Below are 25,535 nucleotides of genomic sequence, written 5' to 3'. Positions count from 1 at the left end.
AATCCGACAATAATTGTCCAATGGAGCATACAAACTGTCTGATTTTTCGCCAACAGCCTGTCATCACACAATTCCCGTCGGAAAATCCGATCGTGTGTACGAGGCTCTGGGTGTCTGCAGAGTTTGGAGTCAATGCATGGTGTATACGGAAGGTGGAAAGGGCAACGATTTATGCACTTTTGTAAAATATGAAATATATGGTGCGCCGCTCACTGCTGTAAAGTTTCTTTATCGTGGATTCTCAGAGATTGCAGCGTACCAGATTGAGCACATTAGGCGATGGAATAAGAAGAAATCAGAAGTCAGCCATCCAGACTCAGATCCAGGAAACACAGGTAGGCATAATTGTTATACAGCAGCCACATGGGGACAGGGTTCTTAACCACTTGCTTACTGGGCATTGGCTGACAGCTGATCACGTGGCTGACAGCTGATCACGTGGTAAGGAGCCGGTATCGGTCAGCGATCTGTGTTCAGCTGAGTCTCATAGACTCTGTGATCACAGAGTGCGCCCCATAGGGGGTGTGCATGCAGCTCATGCACGGGAGGACGTCATATGACGGGCTCCCGGTAATTAAGGCCCGTGTTGTAGCCACTATTCGGCTATAGCGGAGGTGGTTAAAGGCGAAGTCTCCTATTAAAAAAAAAAAACGATAAATGCACCCATATTTGAAAAAAATAAAATGTGTATAATTTCCAACTGCGTTCAGTAGGTCATAGGTGCAATGCACATGCTCCTGTAGACTCTTTATTCCGCTCCCTGCCCAGACCAAGGTACAGACTTTCAGTTAAGCTGGCCATACACCATACAATGTTCTTATTCAATTTTCTGTAGATTTACCTTCACTTATGTAGTGCAAGGGCCTGCCTGATAGCATACAAATTGCAAGTGTTTAGGTTTGACCTCATATTACAAGGGTTTGTGTAAATCTAAAGGAAAGTTGTACAAGAAAAGTGCTACAAGTCTATTTGCCACAGTAGAAAGCAGGACTTGTAGTTCATTCATTCTAACATCTTTGTGTATTTTCCTCATGCTTGGCGGGTGTACACTCAAACCTGGGGGAAAAATAAATAAATATATATATATATACACACACACACAGTGGATATAAAAAGTCTACACCCCCCTGTTAAAATGTCAGGTTTCGTTGATGTAAAAAAAAAAATGACAAAGATAAATCATTTCAAAACTTTTTCCTCCTTTAATGTGGCCTATAAACTGTAGAACTCAGTTGAAAAACAAACAAATATTTTAGGGTGGAGAGGAGAGTAAAACTAAAATAATGTGGTTGCATAAGTGTGCACACCCTCTTATAACTTGGGATGTAGCTGTGTTCAGAATTAAGCAATTACATTCAAACTAATGTTAAATAGGAGTCATTACATACCTGCCATCATTTAAAGTACCTCTGATTAACCCCAAATAAAGTTCAGCTGTTCTAGTAGGTCTTTCCTGACTTTTTCTTAGTCGCATCCTACAGCAAAAGCCATGGTCCTCAGAGACCTTCCAAAGCATCAGAGATTAGAGCTGGGCGATTTTTTTATAAAAAAATCGATTTACGATTCAAATTTTTTATTGTTTTTGATACACACAACGCCGGTCCTGAGGAGCTGCGGGCAGGCTTCGGCCTTGCCCAAAAACTCTTGCCTGCAGCTCCTCAGGACCGGCACGGCCCTTTAATAAAAAGAAAAAATAAACCTCTGGGCCCTTTAATAAAAAAAATATATATATATAAAAAAATAAACATTTTTTAAAAATACATAAAAAAAATGGGGGTTGCCATCCGGGGCCCTGGGGACCTCTGGGCCTTTTAATATAAAAAAAAATATATATATATATAAAAATTTATAAGAAAAAAAAAAGGGGGGGGGTTGCCACATGAGGCCCTGGGGACCTCCGGACCCCTTAGAGGTTTACCGCCTGTATTCTTCATGTCTGGGCTGTGGGGTAGAATGGGAAGACGGAAGCCTTTTCTTACCAAGAAAAACATCCAAGCCCGGCTAAATTTTGGGGGCCTTAGTCATGGTAGAGGGAATTATGAACAGTTCCAAATACCAGTCAGTATTGGCACAAAACCTTCAGGCTTCTGCTAGAAAGGTGAACATGAAGAGGAACTTCATCTTTCAGCATGACGACCCAAAGCTTACATCCAAATCAACAAAGGAATGGATTCATCAGAAGAGGATTAAAGTTTTGGAATGGCCCAGACCTGAATCCCATTGAAAATCTGTGGGGTGATGTGAAGAGGGCTGTGCACAGGAGATGTCCTCGCAATCTCACAGATTTTGCATAGAAGAGTGGACGAATATTGCCAAGTCAAGATGTGCCATGCTGATAGACTCATACCCAAGAAGACTGAGTGCTGTAAAAAAATCAAAAGGTGCTTCAACAAAAGTATTAGTGTAGGGGTGTGCACACTTATGCAACCATATTATTTTATTTTTACTTCCCTCCACCTAAAAGATTTCAGTTTGTTGTTCAACCGAGTTGTACACTTTATAGGTCACACTAACCACTTCAGCCCCGGACCATATTAATGGTCAAAGACCAGGCCACTTTTTGCGATTCGGGACTGCGTCGCTTTAACTGATAATTGCGCGGTCGTGCGATGTGGCTCTCAAACAAAATTGGCATCCTTTTTTTCCCACAAATAGAGCTTTCTTTTGGTGGTATTTGATCACCTCTGCGGTTTTTAGTTTTTGCGCTATAAACAAAAATAGAGCGACAATTTTGAAAAAAAATTATATTTTTTACTTTTTGCTGTAATATCCCCCAACAATATATAAAAAAAAACAATTTTTTTCCTCAGTTTAGGCCGATACTTATTCTTCTACATATTTTTCGTAAAAAAAAAAATCGCAATAAGCGTTTGATTGGTTTGCACAAAAGTTATAGCATTTACAAAATAGGGGGTATTTTTATGGCATTTTTATTAATATTTTTTTTTTTACTAGTAATGGCGGCGATCATCGATTTCTATTGGTACTGCGACATTATGGCGGACACTTTTGACACATTTTTGGGACCATTTGCATTTTTATAGCGATCAGTGCTATAAAAATGCATTGATTACTATAAAAATGCCACTGGCAGGGAAGGGGTTAACACTAGGGGGCGAGGAAGGGGTTAAGTATGTTCCCTGGGTGTATTCTAACTGAAGGGGGGGGTGGGACTGACTGGGGGAAATGACTGATCGCTGTTCATACATTGTATGAACAGACGGTCAGGCATTTCTCCCCTGATAGGACCGGGAGCTGTGTGTTTACACACACAGCTCCCGGTTCTTGCTCTGTAATGAGCAATCACGGGTGCCCGGCGGTGATCCCGCCCGTGACGAGCGGGGGGCGTGTGTGCGCGCCCCTATTGGCTGCTCAGCGAGATGACGTAGATATACGTGATCTCGCCCAGCAGAGCCGACCTGCCGTTGTAAAACTGCGGCGGCTGGTCGGCAAGCGGTTAAAGGTGGAAAAAGTTCTGAAATTATTTATCTTTGTCTCATTTTTTTCCATCACAGAAAACTGACATTTGAACAGGGGTGTGTAGACTTTTTAAAATCCACTGTAATGTATTAGTTATAAAGCCTGACCCTTCCCAATGTTCATGTAGGGGGTGCTCCACTTCCCCCTCCCTAGCAGAATTTACTCACCTCTCCTTGCTCCCAGTCCACGCCTATGGGCTTCCAGAACCTAATATAATACCCAACAATTCCAGGAATCGGGGAGCACACGACTCACTATCTTGGCCATGGGACCCTGTGATTGGCCCAGAGCTACCATGTGCAGCTGAGTAAAGCTGGCCAAAGATGGACTGAAATTTGGTCGGTTCAGCAGGGTCCGGCCAGATTTCAATCTATTGCCAGTCCCGCTCCTGAGAAGTCGATTTAATGATCAACTGCTCATGAAAAGTCTTGCTGAATTATTTTGCTTTGATCAGCACCTGCAGCCAATCTGAGCCATGCATGGGATAGCTTATGAATCTATAGCTTCTCTCTGCTTTATTTCCCGGATTATGGCAGGTGGGAGACAAGGAAAGGCGAGTACATCCTGCTGGGACAGGGTCTAGTTGACTCTTACTTCATCCTGCATGGCCAACAAAGCAGAATATCACAATGTAGAGGTAACACTATATAAGTGGTTCTCAAGGACCCACTAACAGGCCAGATTTTAAGTATTACCTTGTGGAGATGCAGACTAAAATACTGCAATCACTGAGCAGCAAATGATATCACCCGTGATTGAAAACCTGGGGCCAGATTCAGATAGCTCAGCGGATCTTTAGATCCGCGTAACCCGTTTTATGTTACGCCGCAAGTTTTTGAGGCAAGTGCTTTATTCAGAAAGCACTTGCCTCTAAAGTTGCGGCGGCGTATCGTAAATCCCCCGGCGGAATTCAAATTCCGCGGCTAGGGGGCGTGTAAAATTTAAATCAGGCACGTCCCCGCGATGAACGAACTGCGCATGCGCCGTCCGGTAAATTTCCCAGCGTGCATTGCTCCAAATGACTTTGCTAGGACTTCATTGGTTTCGACGTGAGCGTAAATTATGTCCATCCGTATTTGCGAACGACTTACGCAAACAACATAAAAAATTCAAAATTCGACCCGGGAACGACGGCCATACTTAACATAGGATACGCCGCATATAGCAGGGGTAACTATACGCCGGAAAAAGCCGAACGCAAACGACGTAAAAAAAATGCGCCGGGCGGTCGTTCGTTTCTGAATCGGCGTAACTCCTCATTTGCATATTCCTCGCGTATACAAACGGAAGCGCCACCTAGCGGCCAGCGTGAGATTGCAGCCTAAGATCCGATGGTGTAAGTCACTTACACCTGTCGGATCTTAGGGAGATCCATGCGGAACCTGATTCTATGAATCAGGCGCATAGATCCGACCGACGGAACTCAGAGATACGACGGCGTATCTCTATCTGAATCTGCCCCCTGGCCTGTTAGTGGGTCCTGAGGACAGGAGGAACCAATGCACACAGCCCGCACCCTGCTGAGGAGTGTGGTTCCTAAATACCTCCCAGTGCCTGAAAGACGTGGCAGCACCGGACATGGGAAAACAGACACGTTAGCATATCGATTCCCCCCTTCACCCCAATATTTCCTGATTTGAGGATTGTGAGAAGATCAGATGATTTCAGGGTATTTTCTTGGAGTTATGCTTTATGATCAGCAGGTTCCTTCTTGTGCAAGAACAAGTCTGGACTTTCCCTCAGTATTGTTATTACATTACCGTTCTGTGGGGGCTGTTCTGCGGGAAACAAGTTCATGATTCCATCAATACACTGTATACATCATTCTGCAGAGGTCATCCTTCACGTGTATATTTCCTGTATTATTGGCTTGCATGAGCTGCTGCTGTACATGTATCACAGGTGACACTTTACCTTCACAGGAATGACCGATCTCCATATCCTGCGCAATATACTCCATCTCACCAAGAGTTAGAGAGCGGAAGTCTCCGGACAAAACTGCTGCGCCAACTGTGACGTCCTCCCAACGAGGCAGGAAGATTGCAATGCGTTTGTCAATATGATGGATGAGATTTTAGTTTTCAAATAAATCCGTGTTTACTCCTCAATCTGGGGTCCTACATTTGGGAAGAGCAAAGTGTATTTCTCACCTGAATATCTCAGGGTGTGGATTTGGTTGCTACACCACCCATGTGTGATTTCAGAAGTCTAGTAAATGTAAAATAGACTGGAGAGAGGCGGCACAGAAAGAAAAAACTGGCAGCACCGAGGAGCCCGAGAGAGGAAGGTTATCAGGGGCAACAAAGATCCCGGGAGAAGGACCAATGTAGAATAAAAGCACCATCACCCTGGATAAAGCTAAAGCTGGGAGAACATTACAAATACAGAGTGTCATCTCCTTCATAGTCACATTAGTATTTGCACCAGAGGGACTCTCAGCCCAGTGTCCCACCACAGTCACTTATTATAAAACTGTGGCTCGCTCCGTATCCTCTGTATATGTCAGAGATATATAAAATGTATACATTTATATAGCGCTGACATATACTGAGCGAACCACAGTTTTTGCACCCGAGTATCTTCACTTTAAATATCCCCAATGTAGTCACACTATGATTATCATCAGCCATGTATATTAGCTTGGGGATAATCCACAGTGTGGTACAGAGAACATGGAACCAAAGAGTATTATATAACCACCTAAGCCTCGGACCATTTGGCTGGCCAATGACCGGGCCACTTATTGCGATTTGGCACTGCGTCGCTTTAACTGATAATTGTGCGGTCGTGCGACGTCCTTTTTTCCCCCCACAAATAGAGCATTCTTTTGGTGGTATTTGATGACCTCTGCGGTTTTTATTTTTTGCTTTATAAACAAAAATAGAGCGACAGTTTTGAAAAAAAAAAAATTATATTTTTTACTTTTTGCTATAATAAATATCCCCCAAAAATCTATAAAAAAAAAAAAATAGAAAATTTCCTCAGGTTTAGGCCGATACGTATTCTTCTACATATTTTTGGTTTAAAAAAAAAAAACGCAATAAGCGTTTATTTATTGGTTTGTGCAAATGTTATAGCGTCTACAAAATAGGATAGTTTTACTGCATCTTTATTAATTTTTTTTTATTGCGACTGCGACATTATGGCGGACACTTGACACATTTTGGGACCATTGTCATTTTTACAGCAATCGGTGCTATAAAAATGCACCGATTACTGTAAAAATGACGTTCACAGTGGGGTTAACCTGTAGGGGCGCTGAAGGGGTCAAGTGTGTCCTAGGGAGTGATTCTAACTGTTAGGGGGGCGTGGCTACGAGTGACATCACTGATCGCTGCTCCCAATGAGAGGGAGCATTTGATGAGTGACATGTCACTAGGAAGAACGGGGAGATGTTGTGTTTACACTGACATCTCCCCATTCTTCAGCTCCATGACACCGGCGGACATAGAGTCTGCATGTCCCGCAGCTCGCGACAGGGTGGCAAATTAAAGGGGATGTGCCTGTATGTCCATTTGCCTGTCTGTGCCATTCTGTCTACGTAAATCTGCGTGCAGCGGTCCTGAAGCGGTTAAAGTGAAACTTCACTCTCCATATTAAAGCGGAGCTCCACCCTCCACTCTTCGGAACCCTCCCCCCCCTCCGGTGTCACATTTGACACCTTTCAGGGGGAGGGGGGTGCAGATACCTGTCTAAAGACAGGTATTTGCACCCACTTCCGGCTACACAGTCTGCGGGTAGACTCCGCGCAGGACGTCAGATCTCCCCCCCCGTTGTGTTTTGGGAAACACAGCGGGAACCAGTCAGCACGGCGCAGCGCGACTCGTGCATGTGCCGTAAAGAACCGGGCAGTGAAGCCGGAGCGCTTCACTTCCTGGTTCCCTCACCGAGGATGGTGGGGGGGGGGGGGGGCAGCAGAGTGATGGGTAATCGATCATCCTCTGCTGTGGATGGCGCTGGACTCCAGGACAGGTAAGTGTCCTAATATTAAAAGTCAGGGGACATCCTCTTTAACATTGATTTTTATTTGCCATGCCGATAGCATTAGTAAATAGATAGGACTGTGAGCCCAGTCGTCGTGTGATTATTTACAAACACATGCAATTGGATCATTCCATCGCTGCCAGCACTTTTACACGGATTATTTGTTGTTGCTATTTGGGACATTTCATTTAGTTATCACATTTGGGACACTCTATTGGATTGACTATCCTTGCTTAGCACATTTCTCAAGCCATCAATATTGATTGTGGATTTGAGTTATTTCCTCTATTAGAGGATCCTAAGAATTATGTTTTCTATTGTTCACTTAATTATTTTGTTTATGTGTTTGTCATTTACCTTTGCGCTCATCATACACTTTATATATTCAATGGGATGGGGAACACTTTTTATTATCAGGGAACTGGAATGTATTTGTCCCGCAGTGCTCCTGAGGCTGCTGTGTAGAGTTTGCTGTATCATCTTGTTTTGATGCAGGTTTGCAGAAATAAAAAAAAGAAATAGACTGCGGTGAGGTTTGTATACACTTTTGTTTATTACATGAAAAGGTTACACTGTCACAAACCTGGGCACTGCAAATCGAGAATACTTTGGAAAAATCCCTATTGAAAGTTAACTCAAAATTGTGCGGTGCTTATGTGACACACAGGATACGTGATGCAATGTTTTCCCACATGCAGGTCTGACACGTGTATACAATATAACCAGTGATCTGCCTCACTCTTCAGCCTTGCTGCCTCTACTCTGGATAGGACAAATCAATACAAAAATCAAAACAAAGAAGACAGAGGGACACTTTGTAAAAAATCTATTAAAAACAAATGTCATCTGCAATGCACATCTAAAAATTCACACCACTATCTGCAAAGATGGGTCCAATGCACTGGCAAAGGTGCACACTGGAGAAAGAAACGCGTCGGCAGATGACGCACACCGATGCTGTAAATGTTGGCAGAGGACACACCCCGGAGCTCTGAGGAAGTGGCAATGGCCCCTTGAAACACTTCAGCAGAGGATGCACACCAGAGCCCTGAGAGGTGCTGGAAGGAGAGAAACATTGGAGTTATGAAGTGGATCCCCTGTTGGTTGTATGACATTTTTGTGCATTTCATATGACATTTTCATTAATTATTTTTTATTAAAGTGGTCTACACAATTCTGGACGCCTGTGTTTTCTGAGTGATCAGTAGGTACAGAAATACAGGTGGCTTAAGGTACATTCTGGCATGAACTGTAAATGTAAAAAAGTCAAGCCTCGCCCTGCCCCTACCCAGTGATGGCGAACCTTGGCACCCCAGATGTTTTGGAACTACAATTCCCATGATGCTCATGTCCTCTGCAGTGTAGCTGAGCATCATGGGAAATGTAGTTCCAAATCATCTGGGGTGCCAAGGTTCCCCATCACCTATTCTAGAACATCCAAATCTCTCTACTGGTCCTTTTATTAATAAAGGATTATAAAAAGTGTATCAAACAAGTTCTCTCTCACCTGTTGCAATTGGGTTCATTCTTTCATATTTTTTTTTCCTAACACGGCTTAGAAAAAAGGAGTTGTGGCTTATCTGTAAATTCCTTATCTTGGAGTACAGGACTTTTATTCACAGACCATGTGTTTATATGCAGGCAATTGGACACTGGCAACAACAAAAAAGAAAAGTTGTTAGGAACGCCCCCTACTGCACACTCATAGAACCCCACTCACTCCATGAGACTCCTTTATACACACCATAAGGAATGACCACAGAAGAGACGGGCATGTGCTGTACCCCAAGATAAGGGAATTTAAAAGCAAGTCAAAATTTCCTTATACCTCAAGATCCCTTTCACACTGGAAACGCCTATAACGGAGCGCTAAAATAGCAGTAAAACACCGCTATTTTACCGCGTTTTAATAGCGCTATTTTTGCGGCAAAAACGCATCAGTGTGAAAGGGCTCTTAAAGGACTTGTATTCATAAGCCATGAACATTGCCAAGCAATAAAAAAAAAGGATGGGACAACACCACAGCAGAAATGTCAAGAGGCCCACGACAACACAAGAGTTAAAGAACCTGAAAACACACTCAAGATGACAACTTGAAGCACTTTGAGGATGAAGCGTGCCTCGGCCGAGGCCTGAGCATCCACCTGGTGGAATGTGTGACTATAGAGGGCCAGACGGCAGCCTTGCAAGTCTAGGATACAGATGTTCAATTTCAAAAAGCCCAAGAGACACCAACAGAACTGCTGGAAGGTGCTCTAATGAAGAAAAGGAGGAACTCTTTTCATTAAGGGTATGTAGGCCCTGCAAATAGGTTGATTGATCCACGTGGGATGGGAACCAGTATGTCCTCTAAGAGGGTCTGCAAAGAACACAAAAAGGGACTCAGTTCTGTGAACAGAAGCAATGGCTGTTTGGAGCAGGACATTGAGGTAGATGGAAGAGAGACCAAATCTGATCAATTGTTGAACCTGGAGATCCACCAAGCCAGGGAGATTTTTTGTCTGTCTGGAAAGACATACAGGAAGATCTAGAGTGTGGATCTGCTTGTTCCATGAGGTGAGGATGTGGAGTCAAAGGGACCTGGAGCATTATGTGTACCTGAGAGGGATTGGTGTCATAATAGGACATTGCTCCAGGACAAGGGAACTGCTGTCACCCTGAGAGGTGTGTAAAGAATTGGGTTTTGCATGTGTGAAATGCAGAAGCCACTATAACCCAGACCAGGGGCAATACAAAGTGTCTGCATTTGGCGACAGATATGGCAGGCACAAAAGCGTCTTCATCCTCAGAAGTCTGGATGGTATTAAAAAACAAAAAAAAAAAAAAGCCAAAATTTTAAAACTCATGGCGCGAAAGCTGTAAAGTAACACAATAAAAAGGAATAATTCCCGATTCCTCTCCATATGAATCAACACTGCGAGCTCAGCACTGCGGATTGTGTATGGATGGCTCCAAACCACTCCCAAATACAGGGAAACCCTGTCTTACCTTATCCTTACCTCTTAGGGGTCCAGGCTTTGCCATCCATGTGGTCATACCCCAAGAGGATTCTACAGAGTTTGGAAACCATAGAAATGGCCCAAGGCCCTGGACCTGTATAGCACTCTGTGGATAACTATACACATTGAACTTTGTGCCAAGGTGAGCGCCCAAGTCAGAATCCAGTGGGCAAAGCAAACATTACAGATCGGCCCCACATAGTGGGGCCCAAGAATGGTTCCTCAAGGTACAGCACTAAGGGTTAATCCAGAACCTGCTAGATAGCCTAGGGCAACAAACACTCAGATCTTAATAGAAGGGTCAGAAGAAAAGAAAAAAAAAATGGTTAAAAGGAAATGGCCTCCAAAAAAGGAGAGGAAGTCCATCATCTAAGGACACTAGAAAAATATGGAGTCTGCCGGTGTGGGTGAGGTCATAGTATCATGCAGTAAGGGCCACTATGACAAAGTGTCCTGCATATAAATCAGTCAATGAATAAAGGGGTGCTGAGTTCTGTACTGTATAGCGGAGATGTGAACATTTAAACATTGATTTACTGTGCTCCAGTTGAGACAAAGTTTGTCTCAGACACATTTTATTAATCCCTTAGCCCCGTAGTGTACACCTGCATACAAAAGGTTCATTCAGTATTTTCAGCGAATCATGATTCTAACACACCCCTATCACTAAAGATAACCTGTTTATGGATTTTCTCATTATGGACTCAAGTTTGTGACAGGAACACATTAGATTCATGAAATAAGAGACTGCCAAGGCCTGTCCTCCATACAGATAGTGTTTGCTCCAGAAGGATCATTGAAGAGTGTTTATGGATTCCCATTCTTGTGTTACAGGTGGGAAGGGAGAAATGGACAAATGACACTGAATGCTGCTCTGTGTAACAATAATCAGCTAAAGCAATGACAGAGTATAAACTACAGGAAAAAAATAACTACGTGGGAACCCAGCAGAGTCCCTTTCTAGTTATCAGTTATATATACACATTTCTATGTAAATATTGCACCCTCTTACACAGTGCAGCCATGTGCACACTACATATATCCCATGTTGCTTTTGGTTTCCCATCTTTTCTTGGCCTCAAACCTAAAAATAAGAATACAAGATGTGAAGACCATATAGGTAAAACATACAGCCAATCCACATATAGAAAGATGCAGGATGGTCACACATTCTATGCACATGCCACATACAGAAAGACATGGAGGAGGGTCACATTCTATCCACGTGCAGAGACACGGGGGGGGGGGAAATCACATGCCACATACAGAAAGACACGGTGGGGTTACACATATCCACAGAAAGACATGGGGGGGGGGGAGAATCACATGCCACATACAGAAAGACACGGTGGGGTTACACATATCAACAGAAAGACATAGGGGGGGGGTGTGTCACATCATATCCACAGAAAGACATATGGGGGGGGGGGGGGTCACATTCTAGCCACATACAGAAAGACACACGGAAGGGTCACATTCTATCCACATACAGAAAGACACACGGGGGGGGGGGGGGGTCACATTCTATCCACATACAGAAAGACACACGGGGGGGGTCACATTCTATCCACATACAGAAAGACACACGGGAGGGTCACATTCTATCCACATACAGAAAGACACACGGGGGGGTCACATTCTATCCACATACAGAAAGACACACGGGGGGGTCACATTCTATCCACATACAGAAAGACACACGGGGGGGTCACATTCTATCCACATACAGAAAGACACACGGGAGGGTCACATTCTATCCACATACAGAAAGACACACGGGAGGGTCACATTCTATCCACATACAGAAAGACACACGGGAGGGTCACATTCTATCCACATACAGAAAGACACACGGGAGGGTCACATTCTAGCCACATACAGAAAGACACACAGAAGGGTCACATTCTAGCCACATACAGAAAGACACACGGGGGGGTCACATTCTAGCCACATACAGAAAGACACACGGGAGGGTCACATTCTATCCACATACAGAAAGACACACGGGGGGGGGCGGGGGTCACATTCTATCCACATACAGAAAGACACACGGGGGGGTCACATTCTAGCCACATACAGAAAGACACACGGGAGGGTCACATTCTATCCACATACAGAAAGACACACGGGGGGGGCGGGGGTCACATTCTATCCACATACAGAAAGACACACGGGGGGGGGCGGGGGTCACATTCTATCCACATACAGAAAGACACACGGGGGGGGCGGGGGTCACATTCTATCCACATACAGAAAGACACACGGGGGGGTCACATTCTATCCACATACAGAAAGACACACGGGAGGGTCACATTCTATCCACATACAGAAAGACACACGGGAGGGTCACATTCTATACACATACAGAAAGACACACGGGAGGGTCACATGCCACATACAGAAAGACACAGGGGAGAGACATTCTATCCACATGTCATATACAGAGACATGGGAGGATCACATTCTATCCACATGCAGTGTGTTCCTTACCCCCAAGGCAGGTTCTTCTGCTTCTTCCTCGCTCCTTCCTGAGGCGACTCCTGCTCTTCTCTGGCTTTTTTGTACTTGTGACAAGACGCGGCTTTGGTGATCTTCACAGCCAGCTGGAAAGGGAAGTCACACAATGAGTGAACACAGATCCGGGGACAGACAGTGTCTGATTGCAGAATAATCAAGAAAATTCTGGTTAATATTTGGACATGTGTAGAAAAGAAAACAGAAACAAAATACAGGTATTTGGAGTCAAAATTCTCAATCTGAACTAGGCAGTAGCTGTGCTTCTTGAACTCTACGCTGAACAAACTATAAGCTTAAAGTGTCACGAAGTGAAAAAGTGCTACAGAAAGCGTGCATAAATCCAAGCAAATTCTTTGTGTCACTCTCGTACCCCCCCCCCTTATGTGCAGCACTCACCAGATGACACTACCCATTGAAGGGCAACCAACTCTCTCAGTACCAAATGACTGTAAATGGAGAGTCCTCACGGCTGCCTCCTTGTTTTCCTTCGCCCCAGTGAGCTCACAAAAAAACAATATTGATACCCATAGCGCAACTCTGTTAAACAAAATGCTTTATTGTGCAGAAAAGAGGAAATCTTAAAGCGGATGTCCGCTCAAAAAAAAAAAAAAATATATTAAAAGCCAGCAGTTCCCAGCACACAACGGGGGACGGACGGGATGTCAGAAAAAACCCGTCTTTTGCCCGTGACGTGTGGCCAAAAGTGGGTGCAAATACCTGTCTTTAGACAGGTATCTGCACCCCCCTCCCCCCTGAAAGGTGTCAAATGTGACACCGGAGGGGGGAGGGTGCCGATCAGCGCGACTTCACTTTAGGGTGGAGATCCGCTTTAAGGGAATCCAGACAGATACAGGTGTGTGTACAAAAAAAAAAAAAAAAAAATCAGGATGTACGGGGCACGGGTCCAACCTGATGCAAAGTAATGACGCAAATAGCTCTGCCTTACATGTTTTGTCACAAAGACGTCATAGGAAGCGGCCTAAGGCAGAGCCATTTGCTTCATTACATTACATATGGTGTGGTCATTCACCATTTGGTGCTTGGCATATGTGGAGGCAGCAGCTATTAGAGTTTTACCTTAGTCCATAGTGTGGAACTGTGACAGACCTATGAGCCCTGGCATTTGGGGAGAACAGTGCTCTTTGTGAGTTGTATGCCTGGGGACCCTTGAGGTGGTTACTTTGGATTCAGGTCCATATCCCCACAAGACACACACACAATATGGGAAACCTGTATGTGCCATATTAGAAATAGTGACCGATTCATAATGTTGAGACACATACGGTTAGGAGATGCTGATGTCAACTCCAGCCACCTGTCTGTTGTCTGCTATAATCTAAATGAGTCTTTCATCCATTGTTTGTGCTAATTAACCCTGCAATTGTATGAAGGAGTTCTGTGTTGATATGATGATAACGTGTATTGTAGTTAGGGAGTCACATCGGCTGCTTTAAGGGGATTAGTTAATTAGCTCATGTTAATTTATGTTTCTGGTTACAGGTGCCTTGTTAAAATAATATATGAGCAGGAGGTAGGAACCTCCTCTTCACCTGTATACAAGACTGTATTCTTGTTCTAATAAACTCGGATGTTTTACCCTACACACTGAGCTACGACTAGCGAATGTGAAAGCTAAGGGGTCTTGGATTGTGTGGTACCGGACAGAGTAAGCATTTACAGCGGACAGACTCTGGAAAAAGCGTGAACGGACGAGCAAATCGCCACCTCGCACACCTGTGAGACCGACGCATGTCGAAAAAAAAAACCCAGGAAGCACCAATTGCCCTGGTCAAAAGTGCCGTGACCAGAAAGGGGGGACCGCCCCTTAGGAGCATAGGCCTGTATGACGGCCTGCCTGATCCACCGAGAAATGGTGGTCGACGAGACCGCCAGGCCCTTTTGTGGACCAGACACCGACACAAAAGAGTCAGAAGCTCCAAAAACGGAGCCGTAGTAGGCTGGTATACCCGCAAAGCGCGTACCACGCCTAAAGTATGAAAGGCCGAAACCTCCTTCGAAGAAGGGAAGGTTGCGGGCGCACCATCACCTAATCCTTATGGAGGATCAAGCATGGCGGCTTGCAAGACAAGACCGCCAACTTAGAAACCCCTCTAACAGAGGTAAAGGCCACTAAAGGGGCCACCTTCTGAGAGTGTCAAGAGAAAATCTCTCTGATGTTTCCAAAAGGAAGGTTCCTGATGAACCGAGAGCACCAGAGTCAAAACTCATGGGTGAAGAGAAGGGCAAAGTATATGACAAACCCCCTGCACACAAAAAAAGGGGACCCACCAGCGTAAAAAAAAAAACACAATATTTTTTACTATAATAAATATCCAATTTTTTTTAAAAATATAATATATTATAATTTATAATATCATTTTTTTTCTCAGTTTAGGCATATTCTACATATTTTTGGTAAAAAAAAAAAAAAACGCAATAACCTGGTTTGCGCAAAAGTTATGTTGCCTACAAAATAGGGGACATAATGATTTTTTTTTTTTTTACTAGGAATGGCAGCGATCTGCGTTTTTTTTTTGGGGACTGCGACATTATAGCGGACACATCGGACACTTTTGACACATTTTTGGGACCACTTATACAGTGAACAGTGCTATAAATATGCATTGATTACTGTATAAATGTGACTGGCAGGGAAGAGGTTAACCACTAGGGGGCGAGGAAGGGGTTAAATGTGTATCCTGGGTGTGTTCTAACTGTAGGGGGAGGGGGGTGACTGGGGGAGGTGACCAATGCTGTGTCCCTATGTACAAGGGACACAGATCGGTCTCCTCTCTCCCTGACAGGACGTGGAGCTCTGTGTTTACACACAGAGCTCCACGTCCCTACTCAGTTACTGGGCAATCGCGGGTGCCAGGCGGCCGCCGGGCACGCGCACTGTGTTCCCAGTGACGCGGCGGTGCACGCGCTAGAGGCTTTAAATGACAGGACGTCATATGACGTCCTGTCAGAACAATAGAGCATTCCGCCCGCCGTCATTTGACGGTGGGCGGGTGTCAAGTGGTTAAATGTCCTTATTTCTTCTGAGAAATCCTCACTTCCTGTTCTTCTGTCTAACTACACACAGTAATGCAAGGCTTTCTCCCTGGTGCGGAGTGTCGTGCTCGCCCCCTCCCGTGGAATACAGGAGAGTCAGGAAGCCCACTAACACACAGCTCCTTTATCTGCAACGTAGAGAGCGTACTGACTCTCCTGCTCGCCCCCTCCCTCCTCAAGGGAGGGGGTGAGCACGACACTCCACACCAGGGAGAAAGCCTTGCATTACTGTGTGGAGTTACAGACAGAAGAACAGGAAGTGCAGATTTCTCAGAAGAAAAGGACATTTAAAAGCAAAATGGAAGGATGAGGTAAGTGAAGGAGGACTGCACTAAGGTAAAAGGAAGCCATTAAGGAAACATTTTTTCCCCTTTAAGATAAAAAAAGTCTTCTGTGTGCAGCAACCCACCCCCCAGACTTTTCCAAGCCCCCTCTCAATCCAGCAATGTTGCACGAGAGACTCGGCTGTCCGGGACTCTCCCTTATTGGCTGAGACAGCAGCAAAGCGACATTGGCTCCCGCTGCCATCAATCAAAGTCAGTGAGCCAATGAGGGGGCGGGCCGCGGTTCCCTGTACGACTGGACACAGAGAGCTTTGGCTTGGGTGCCCCTATAGCAAGCTGCTTGCTGTGGGGGCACTCAACAGGAGGGAGGGGCCAGGTGCGCCAAAGAGGGACCCAAGAAGAGGAGGTTCTGGGCTGCTCTGTGCAAATCCACTACACATAGCAGGCAAGTATAAACAGGTTTGTTTGTTTACAAGACTTTAAAATTTAAACCAATAAAATTCTTGTGAAAAATGTGCAGATAGGTTCACTAACAGACAGATTTTTTATATAATGATGCATCTTCTGTGATCTACAAATTCTATAAAAGATACATTTTAGGGAAGACTGCCAGTAACTTTTCAAAAGAGAATTGGCACAAATTGCGGGATTCAAACTAGAATTGTACATTTTCCTCCTGAAGCCGGAGGAGACGCAGAAGCCGCACAAGCAGCTGAACCTGGCCCAGCCATGCAACGTTTATTTGTTAATAGAGGAGATAGAAATAAAAGGGAAAATAGAGGAAAATATAAATTAAATGGCCACGTTGTTTGTCCCAATTGCAGCGGGACAAACAGTGAATGGCGAGTGAAAGGAACAGACCACTTCTCCTCCAGGGCTCGCACACTGCGCTCACATTACCTCTTCACCGGGAGAAAGGAAGCCGCGGCGCCTGGATATATCTACGCTCTCACAGAGCACAGAGATACAAAGCATTATACAACCAAATTCTTTTGTAGAAAATCCTCAGCACTTTTCACACAGAACATCCAGTATTTTGCTGCATTTTAATTAAGGTGTCTAAACATTATCGCAGAGAGCTGGAAATTGGTCCGAGGCTGCGGAGAAGAAAACTAAGCTCTAAAGGCTTTTTATCACTATATTTCAGGAACCAAGGGTGTAAAATGTTCTAATTTGGGCTATATTAAAAGCCATAAAAGGTCTTTCAAAAAGATTAATGGTACTTTGCTTGGATATAAGATAAGGGCTTTAGCTGGTTTCAGAAGCTGGGCCTGGCTGTTCCCTCGAGGCGATCATCTTTACAGCCACTTAGAAGATTTGTGAAAGCAGCCGCGTAACCTCCAGCCAATACACAGCCGCCATGGAGAGTTTTCCTCTCTCTCTCCTTCTTTAAATTCCTTTCAATTTTACAGGTTTAAAGTGTGTAAATCATCTCGGACAGACACAATGGGTGCCGCTTGTAACATATCACGCCGCCACCTCCCCTTTCACATCCTGGGAAAATACACACGCGGGATGTCACAGAAGATGCGTGGCACTTCAATGGGTCCGGGCTTGTCAATTATGCTTCAAAAAAAAAATAACAAAAAAGCAAACAAGAAGCATTTCAGGGGAATGTGAAGCTTGCGCGTACCCCGTTCAGACGCACAGCGACAGAGGCGATTAAACATTAGAAACACACAGCATGTAAGGGGACCTAGAGATCACATGGCCATTCAGCCCGGACCTCGTCGGGCTCCCGGAACAGACATCCAAAAAACTCTGTCCGCAGATACAGCGGGTATGGGCCTTCAAAAATGAAGACATTACTATTTTATTTTTATCAATATGTTTATTATGTCGACAGTTTCCGATTGTCTTAACTTGAGCTCAACATTAGTGTCAGCCGCCGTTACCTTGGAGACGGCAAAGATCAAAGCGACAAAAAAAAAAAAAAAAAAAAAAGCTCTCAATTGTCTGATTAATCAAGTCAGCAAACAGCTTATTCCTTTTAGGCTGCACGCACGTATGAAAATGAGATTCCGGGAGCGCGGCTTTGTGCAGATTTGTTCATTCTTATCAGAACAAAGCCAGAGGCAGCCTATTTCACGGATCATTGGCACTGTCAGGCCCGGTGCACAGAATGGGTGACAGCCCCTTATTCTGAGGCTTGAGTAAAATTAGCAAAAAAGTCGCCACAAATTACCCCCTCATCTTTTTAGTAATATGACATTATTCATTTATTTATTTATCCAATTTTTCAATTTTTGTCACACTTTTTTTTAAACCCCCCCCCCCCCCCCAACCGCCATCATCCCCCCACTATTCTAAAACACCCACCAGCCCTCCACAATACAGCCTAAACCCGGGGTATGTGGGAGGAACTGAGCGGCCTTCATAGAGAACAGGGCAGTCAGCACCCATCCTCGAGAGTCACAAGGTGGTAGTCAGCCCACATCCCAAGTGTCAGTTGGCACCCACCCTCCGGAGTCACAAGATGGTAGTCAGCAGCCACCCCTCAGAGAGGCAGTAGAGGGCAGTCAACACCCATCCTAAGGGAGGCAGAAGAGAGCAGGTCAATCAATGCCCATTCTTCACATGGGCAGTCAGCACCCATCCTCCAGACATGCAGAAGAGGTCAGATGACACTCATCCTCTAGGGCAGTGGTCTCCAAACTGTGGCCCTTTGCTTGCTTTTATCTGGCCCTTGAGGTGCTTGCTTTTATCTGGCCCTTGAGGTACTATTTCAACCACTGATACAAATAATGGGGAATAATTTCTCTCAATGACATCAATGATGGGGCACAATTTCTACCAATGACACCAACAATAGGGCCCCATTACACCATTGATTGGACATAATGTCTTCCAATGACACCAGTGATGGAACACAATTCCTTCCAATGGTATTTAAGAAGGGGTGCAATTCCTCCCACTAACACCAATGATTGGGCACAATTCCAACTACTGACACCAAAGATGGGGCATTGTTTTTTTCACCACAGACACCGGGACCTTTTCTACATCCAATGGCCACAGTCCGGCCCTCTATCTAGGACTCCCCAAATACCAAATCACTCGTCTGCAAGTCGTTCAAAATACGGCCGCTCGACTAGTGACTGGGAAAAAAACCATGGAAATCAATCTCACCTTCACTGAGATCCCTTCATTGGTTGCCAGTAAAAGACAGAATCACTTTCAAGGCACTTTGCCTAACGCATAAGTGTATTCAAGGAAACGCCCCCCAATATCTATGCGAAAAAATAAAAGCCCATAACCCCAATCGCATTCTGCGATCCACCAATCAAAACCTCCTCCAGATACCCAAGGCCAGATACAAGTCCAAAGGAGATCGAAGATTTGCAGTCCAAGGACCTCGTCTATGGAATGCGCTACCAACCACCATCCGACTGGAGTCAGACCACTTGGCCTTCAGGAGAAAGATTAAAACCCATCTCTTCTGAGGTCAAGGGGTTCCTTACCCATGAAATGGATACAGCGCCCAGAGGCGATTCAGTTCGCATGTGTTGCGCTTTACAAGTCTCTCTCTCTCCTAAAGTCTGAGGGACAGTAGACGGGCCCTTTGTTTAGAAAGTTTGGAGACCCCTGCTCTAGGGCAGTCTTTTTCAACCTGAGGTGCTTTCAGGTTTCTTTAGGGTTGCCTTAGCAAAACGCCTACAAATTGGGCAAAAATTATTACACAAGCCAGCATGTAGATCAAGCTCGTCTTTATTACGCAAAGCCACAGGTTTTCATTGTGTATCATTACAACCTTTTAACAACCAATGAATAATCTGCTGATAAGGACAATGTCTGGGGCCCGCAAAGCATCCTTGTTTGCCCCCCTCTGTCAGCACTGGAGTCACATTAGCTGAGTGAGGGAGAAGAGAAACATCAGAATACTAGTACGTACTAGTGTGCAAAGATAGGTTTGCTTTGGAATAATAAATTACCCCTAATGTTGGGTGACCTATGTGTGGATGTTGCTGTATAATGCAAACTATTAGTTACATTTTAGAATGAGGTGCTGTGCCTTGACTGACAAAAAAATTGAGAAACAGTGCTCTAGGGAAGCAGAAGAGAACACTCAACACCTATCCTCCAGAAAAAACAGCAGAAGGCAGTCATTGCAAATCCTCCAAAAAGGACAAGAGAGGGTAGTCATAGAGAAACAGAAGAGGGCATCCAGTGTCCATTCCTCACATAAACAGGGCAATTGGTCACCAATCCTTCAGCACCCATTCTTCAGGAAGTCTGAAGAGTTTAGTCAGCACCAATTCTTCCCGAGAGGCAGGAAAGGGCAGTCACCGCCCATCTTCCAGAAACACAGAAGAGGGGAGCCAGCACCCATCCTCCAGACATACAGAAGAGGGCACACTGTACATAGGGGGTTGTAAAGCTTCACTTTTTTCACCTTAATGCATCCTATGTATTAAAGGTGAAAAAACATTTGATGCTTACAACCCCCCAGCCTCCCCCCATTTACTTACCTAAGCCCTCGAAAGTCCCGCGTCGTGAACGCGCTGGCTTCTCGGCTCTTCATTGGATGATCAATAGCAGTGCAGCCATTGGCTTCCGCTGCCGTCAATCAAATCAATTAGGCGGCGTGCCGGGGCAAGTGATATACAGGCAGGGGCGGCCATAGCCGCCAAGTGTCACATGGGAGCGTGCCTGCAAGCTATCCCCCCCCCCCAGAAGGGGGTTAGCTCTTGTGGGTAGGAGCTGAGACAGCCGCCGAGGTATCCCAGAAGACAAGGATCGGGGCAACTCTGTGCAAAACGAACTGCACAGGGGAGGTAAGTATGACATGTTTGTTATTTTAAAAAAAAAAACACAAACACAAACAAACACACCTTTACTAGCCCTTTAAACAGGAAAAAAAAGAGGACAATCAGAACTCATCCTACAAAAGCAACAGGAGAGAGTAATCAGCACTCTCCACAGAACCAAGTTGGAAACTATAGTCCAGAAAAATTGAAATGTTTGTATGTTGTCTGCCCACCTTCCCATAAATAAAAATAAAAATATTCAGAAGGACAGTTAACACTCATCCTCCAGGGAGGCAAAATAGGGCAATTAACACCATTCCTCACAAGATACTGAAGCAGGCAGTCAGCATCAATCCTCTAGACCGGTAGAAGAGGAAGAAGAGGTAAGTCAGAAGAGTCAACACCCATCTTCCAGGAAAGAGGCAGTCTGCCCCCACCCTCCAGAGAGGCAAAAGAAGGCAGTCAATGCCCATCCTCCAGGATCTTCCAGGGAATTAGAAGAGGGCATTCAATACCCAACTTCATGAAAATCAGGAGAGAACAGTTGGTATGAGACCAGGCAAAAGGCAGTCAGCACCCCATCTTACCAAGTGTCAAAAGAAGGCACTTGGCACCCAATCTCCAGAGATTAAAAGAAGGCAGTCAGCATTCTCCGGAGAGATGGAAGAGGGCAGTTGGTTCACACTTTCCAGAAAGACAGCAGAGGGCAAGATGTTTCCACCCTCCAGAGAGGCTGAAGAGGGCAATCAAATGTCCATCCTGCAGAGAGGCAGAAGGCGGCAGTCAATGCCCATCTTCCAGAGATGCAGGAGAGGGCATTAAGAGCACACCCATCACAGAGGGCAATTATTTCTTCCAGGAAGTCAGGAGGGTAATCAGTCACCAATCGTTCACAGAGTCAAAAGAGAGCAGTCCGCCCCCCTCTTTAAGGAAAGCAGAAGAGAGTATTATTTAACTTTGTGGTACACCACTAATGGCCTTAAAAAACATTCAGAGTGTGAATTAATTAATTATCAGAGTAATTGGCTACCAACCTCCAGTGAGACAGATGGTGGCAAGCCAGCACTCATCCTCTAAAATAGGAGAGAAAGAGGGCAGTTGGCCCCCACTTCTCCAGAGAAGCAAAAGAGGGCAATTGGCATCCATCCTCTTAGAAATCAGAAGAGGACAGCCAGCACTCCGGAGAAATAGATGGAGAGGAAGAGAGAAACACCAGTGAAATTTGAAGAGGGCAGTCAGTCACTGCCCACCCTCAGGAAGTGCAGACGAGGACAATCAGTGCTCACCCTCCACAGAGGCAAAAGAGGGTAAAAAAGGAGGGGGGAGTTGTCACCCCCCTCAAAAAGAGGTAGAAGGACAGTCCATGCCTGCCCTCCAAACAGGCAGCCAACAGTTGATGCACACCCATCAGAGAGGGCAGTAGTGAACAGAGAGGTAGAAGTGCACAGTCAGTGCTCACTCTCCAGGAGGGCAGTCAGCATCCATCTTCCAGCGTCAGAAGAGGGCTGACAAGACTACCCCCCAAAAAGTCAGAAGAGAACAGCCAGCACCCATCCCTCCATAGTGGAGGCAGGCAGGCAGCACCCATCCTCCATAGTAGAGGCAGGCAGGCAGCACCCATCCTCCATAGTAGAGGCAGGCAGGCAGCACCCATCCTCCATAGTAGAGGCAGGCAGGCAGGCAGGCAGCACCCATCCTCCATAGTAGAGGCAGGCAGGCAGCACCCATCCTCCATAGTAGAGGCAGGCAGGCAGCACCCATCCTCCATAGTAGAGGCAGGCAGGCAGCACCCATCCTCCATAGTAGAGGCAGGCAGGCAGGCAGCACCCATCCTCCATAGTAGAGGCAGGCAGGCAGCACCCATCCTCCATAGTAGAGGCAGGCAGGCAGCACCCATCCTCCATAGTAGAGGCAGGCAGGCAGCACCCATCCTCCATAGTAGAGGCAGGCAGGCAGCACCCATCCTCCATAGTAGAGGCAGGCAGGCAGCACCCATCCTCCATAGTAGAGGCAGGCAGGCAGCACCCATCCTCCATAGTGGAGAGGGGGCAGGCAGGCAGCACCCATCCTCCATAGTGGAGAGGGGGCAGGCAGGCAGCACCCATCCTCCATAGTGGAGAGGGGGCAGGCAGGCAGCACCCATCCTCCATAGTGGAGAGGGGGCAGGCAGGCAGCACCCATCCTCCATAGTGGAGAGGGGGCAGGCAGGCAGCACCCATCCTCCATAGTGGAGAGGGGGCAGGCAGGCAGCACCCATCCTCCATAGTGGAGAGGGGGCAGGCAGGCAGCACCCATCCTCCATAGTGGAGAGGGGGCAGGCAGGCAGCACCCATCCTCCATAGTGGAGAGGGGGCAGGCAGGCAGCACCCATCCTCCATAGTGGAGAGGGGGCAGGCAGGCAGCACCCATCCTCCATAGTGGAGAGGGGGCAGGCAGGCAGCACCCATCCTCCATAGTGGAGAGGGGGCAGGCAGGCAGCACCCATCCTCCATAGTGGAGAGGGGGCAGGCAGGCAGCACCCATCCTCCATAGTGGAGGGAGGCAGGCAGGCAGCACCCATCCTCCATAGTGGAGAGGGGGCAGGCAGGCAGCACCCATCCTCCATAGTAGAGGCAGGCAGCACCCATCCTCCATAGTAGAGGCAGGCAGCACCCATCCTCCATAGTAGAGGCAGGCAGCACCCATCGTCCATAGTAGAGGCAGGCAGCACCCATCCTCCATAGTAGAGGCAGGCAGCACCCATCCTCCATAGTAGAGGCAGGCAGCACCCATCCTCCATAGTAGAGGCAGGCAGCACCCATCCTCCATAGTAGAGGCAGGCAGCACCCATCCTCCATAGTAGAGGCAGGCAGCACCCATCCTCCATAGTAGAGGCAGGCAGCACCCATCCTCCATAGTAGAGGCAGTCAGCACCCATCCTCCATAGTAGAGGCAGGCAGGCAGGCAGCACCCATCCTCCATAGTAGAGGCAGGCAGGCAGGCAGCACCCATCCTCCATAGTAGAGGCAGGCAGGCAGGCAGCACCCATCCTCCATAGTAGAGGCAGGCAGGCAGGCAGCACCCATCCTCCATAGTAGAGGCAGGCAGGCAGGCAGCACCCATCCTCCATAGTAGAGGCAGGCAGGCAGGCAGCACCCATCCTCCATAGTAGAGGCAGGCAGGCAGGCAGCACCCATCCTCCATAGTAGAGGCAGGCAGGCAGGCAGCACCCATCCTCCATAGTAGAGGCAGGCAGGCAGGCAGCACCCATCCTCCATAGTAGAGGCAGGCAGGCAGGCAGCACCCATCCTCCATAGTAGAGGCAGGCAGGCAGCACCCATCCTCCATAGTAGAGGCAGGCAGGCAGCACCCATCCTCCATAGTAGAGGCAGGCAGGCAGCACCCATCCTCCATAGTAGAGGCAGGCAGGCAGCACCCATCCTACATAGTAGAGGCAGGCAGGCAGCACCCATCCTCCATAGTAGAGGCAGGCAGGCAGCACCCATCCTCCATAGTAGAGGCAGGCAGCACCCATCCTCCATAGTAGAGGCAGGCAGCACCCATCCTCCATAGTGGAGAGGGGGCAGGCAGGCAGCACCCATCCTCCATAGTGGAGAGGGGGCAGGCAGGCAGCACCCATCCTCCATAGTGGAGAGGGGGCAGGCAGGCAGCACCCATCCTCCATAGTGGAGAGGGGGCAGGCAGGCAGCACCCATCCTCCATAGTAGAGGCAGGCAGCACCCATCCTCCATAGTAGAGGCAGGCAGCACCCATCCTCCATAGTAGAGGCAGGCAGCACCCATCCTCCATAGTAGAGGCAGGCAGCACCCATCCTCCATAGTAGAGGCAGGCAGCACCCATCCTCCATAGTAGAGGCAGGCAGCACCCATCCTCCATAGTAGAGGCAGTCAGCACCCATCCTCCATAGTAGAGGCAGGCAGCACCCATCCTCCATAGTAGAGGCAGGCAGCACCCATCCTCCATAGTAGAGGCAGGCAGCACCCATCCTCCATAGTAGAGGCAGGCAGGCAGGCAGCACCCATCCTCCATAGTAGAGGCAGGCAGGCAGCACCCATCCTCCATAGTAGAGGCAGGCAGGCAGCACCCATCCTCCATAGTAGAGGCAGGCAGGCAGCACCCATCCTCCATAGTAGAGGCAGGCAGGCAGCACCCATCCTCCATAGTAGAGGCAGGCAGCACCCATCCTCCATAGTAGAGGCAGGCAGCACCCATCCTCCATAGTAGAGGCAGGCAGCACCCATCCTCCATAGTAGAGGCAGGCAGCACCCATCCTCCATAGTAGAGGCAGTCAGCACCCATCCTCCATAGTAGAGGCAGTCAGCACCCATCCTCCATAGTAGAGGCAGTCAGCACCCATCCTCCATAGTAGAGGCAGGCAGGCAGGCAGCACCCATCCTCCATAGTAGAGGCAGGCAGGCAGCACCCATCCTCCATAGTAGAGGCAGGCAGGCAGCACCCATCCTCCATAG

At 47.0% G+C, this 25,535-nt stretch overlaps 2 protein-coding genes across 3 annotated transcripts in view; one reads left to right on the top strand and one right to left on the bottom strand.

Moving 5' to 3' along the window:
- The window catches only part of LOC120946788, a 149,275-nt gene extending 143,687 nt beyond the window's left edge, over positions 1 to 5,588 (top strand). For both annotated transcript variants that reach the window (XM_040361485.1, XM_040361486.1), the window contains exons 22-23: positions 246 to 335; positions 5,403 to 5,588. In XM_040361485.1, the coding sequence (XP_040217419.1) occupies positions 246 to 335; positions 5,403 to 5,455 (143 nt within the window). In that variant the 3' untranslated portion in view covers positions 5,456 to 5,588. The remainder of the gene's footprint in view (positions 1 to 245; positions 336 to 5,402) is intronic.
- Positions 5,589 to 8,999: 3,411 nt separating this feature from the next.
- The window catches only part of FAM204A (family with sequence similarity 204 member A), a 54,671-nt gene continuing 38,135 nt past the window's right edge, over positions 9,000 to 25,535 (bottom strand). Inside the window, exons 6-7 of the mRNA XM_040361484.1 lie at positions 12,954 to 13,066; positions 9,000 to 11,547 (exon numbers count right to left, since the gene is read on the bottom strand). Coding sequence (XP_040217418.1) covers positions 11,496 to 11,547; positions 12,954 to 13,066 — 165 coding nt within the window. The 3' untranslated portion in view covers positions 9,000 to 11,495. The remainder of the gene's footprint in view (positions 11,548 to 12,953; positions 13,067 to 25,535) is intronic.

This window comes from Rana temporaria, chromosome 8 (genome assembly GCF_905171775.1).
Source record: "Rana temporaria chromosome 8, aRanTem1.1, whole genome shotgun sequence".
Taxonomy (NCBI): Eukaryota; Metazoa; Chordata; class Amphibia; order Anura; family Ranidae; genus Rana; species Rana temporaria.
Note: the sequence above shows the minus strand (reverse complement) of the source record. Positions and strands in the feature narration are given on the sequence as shown.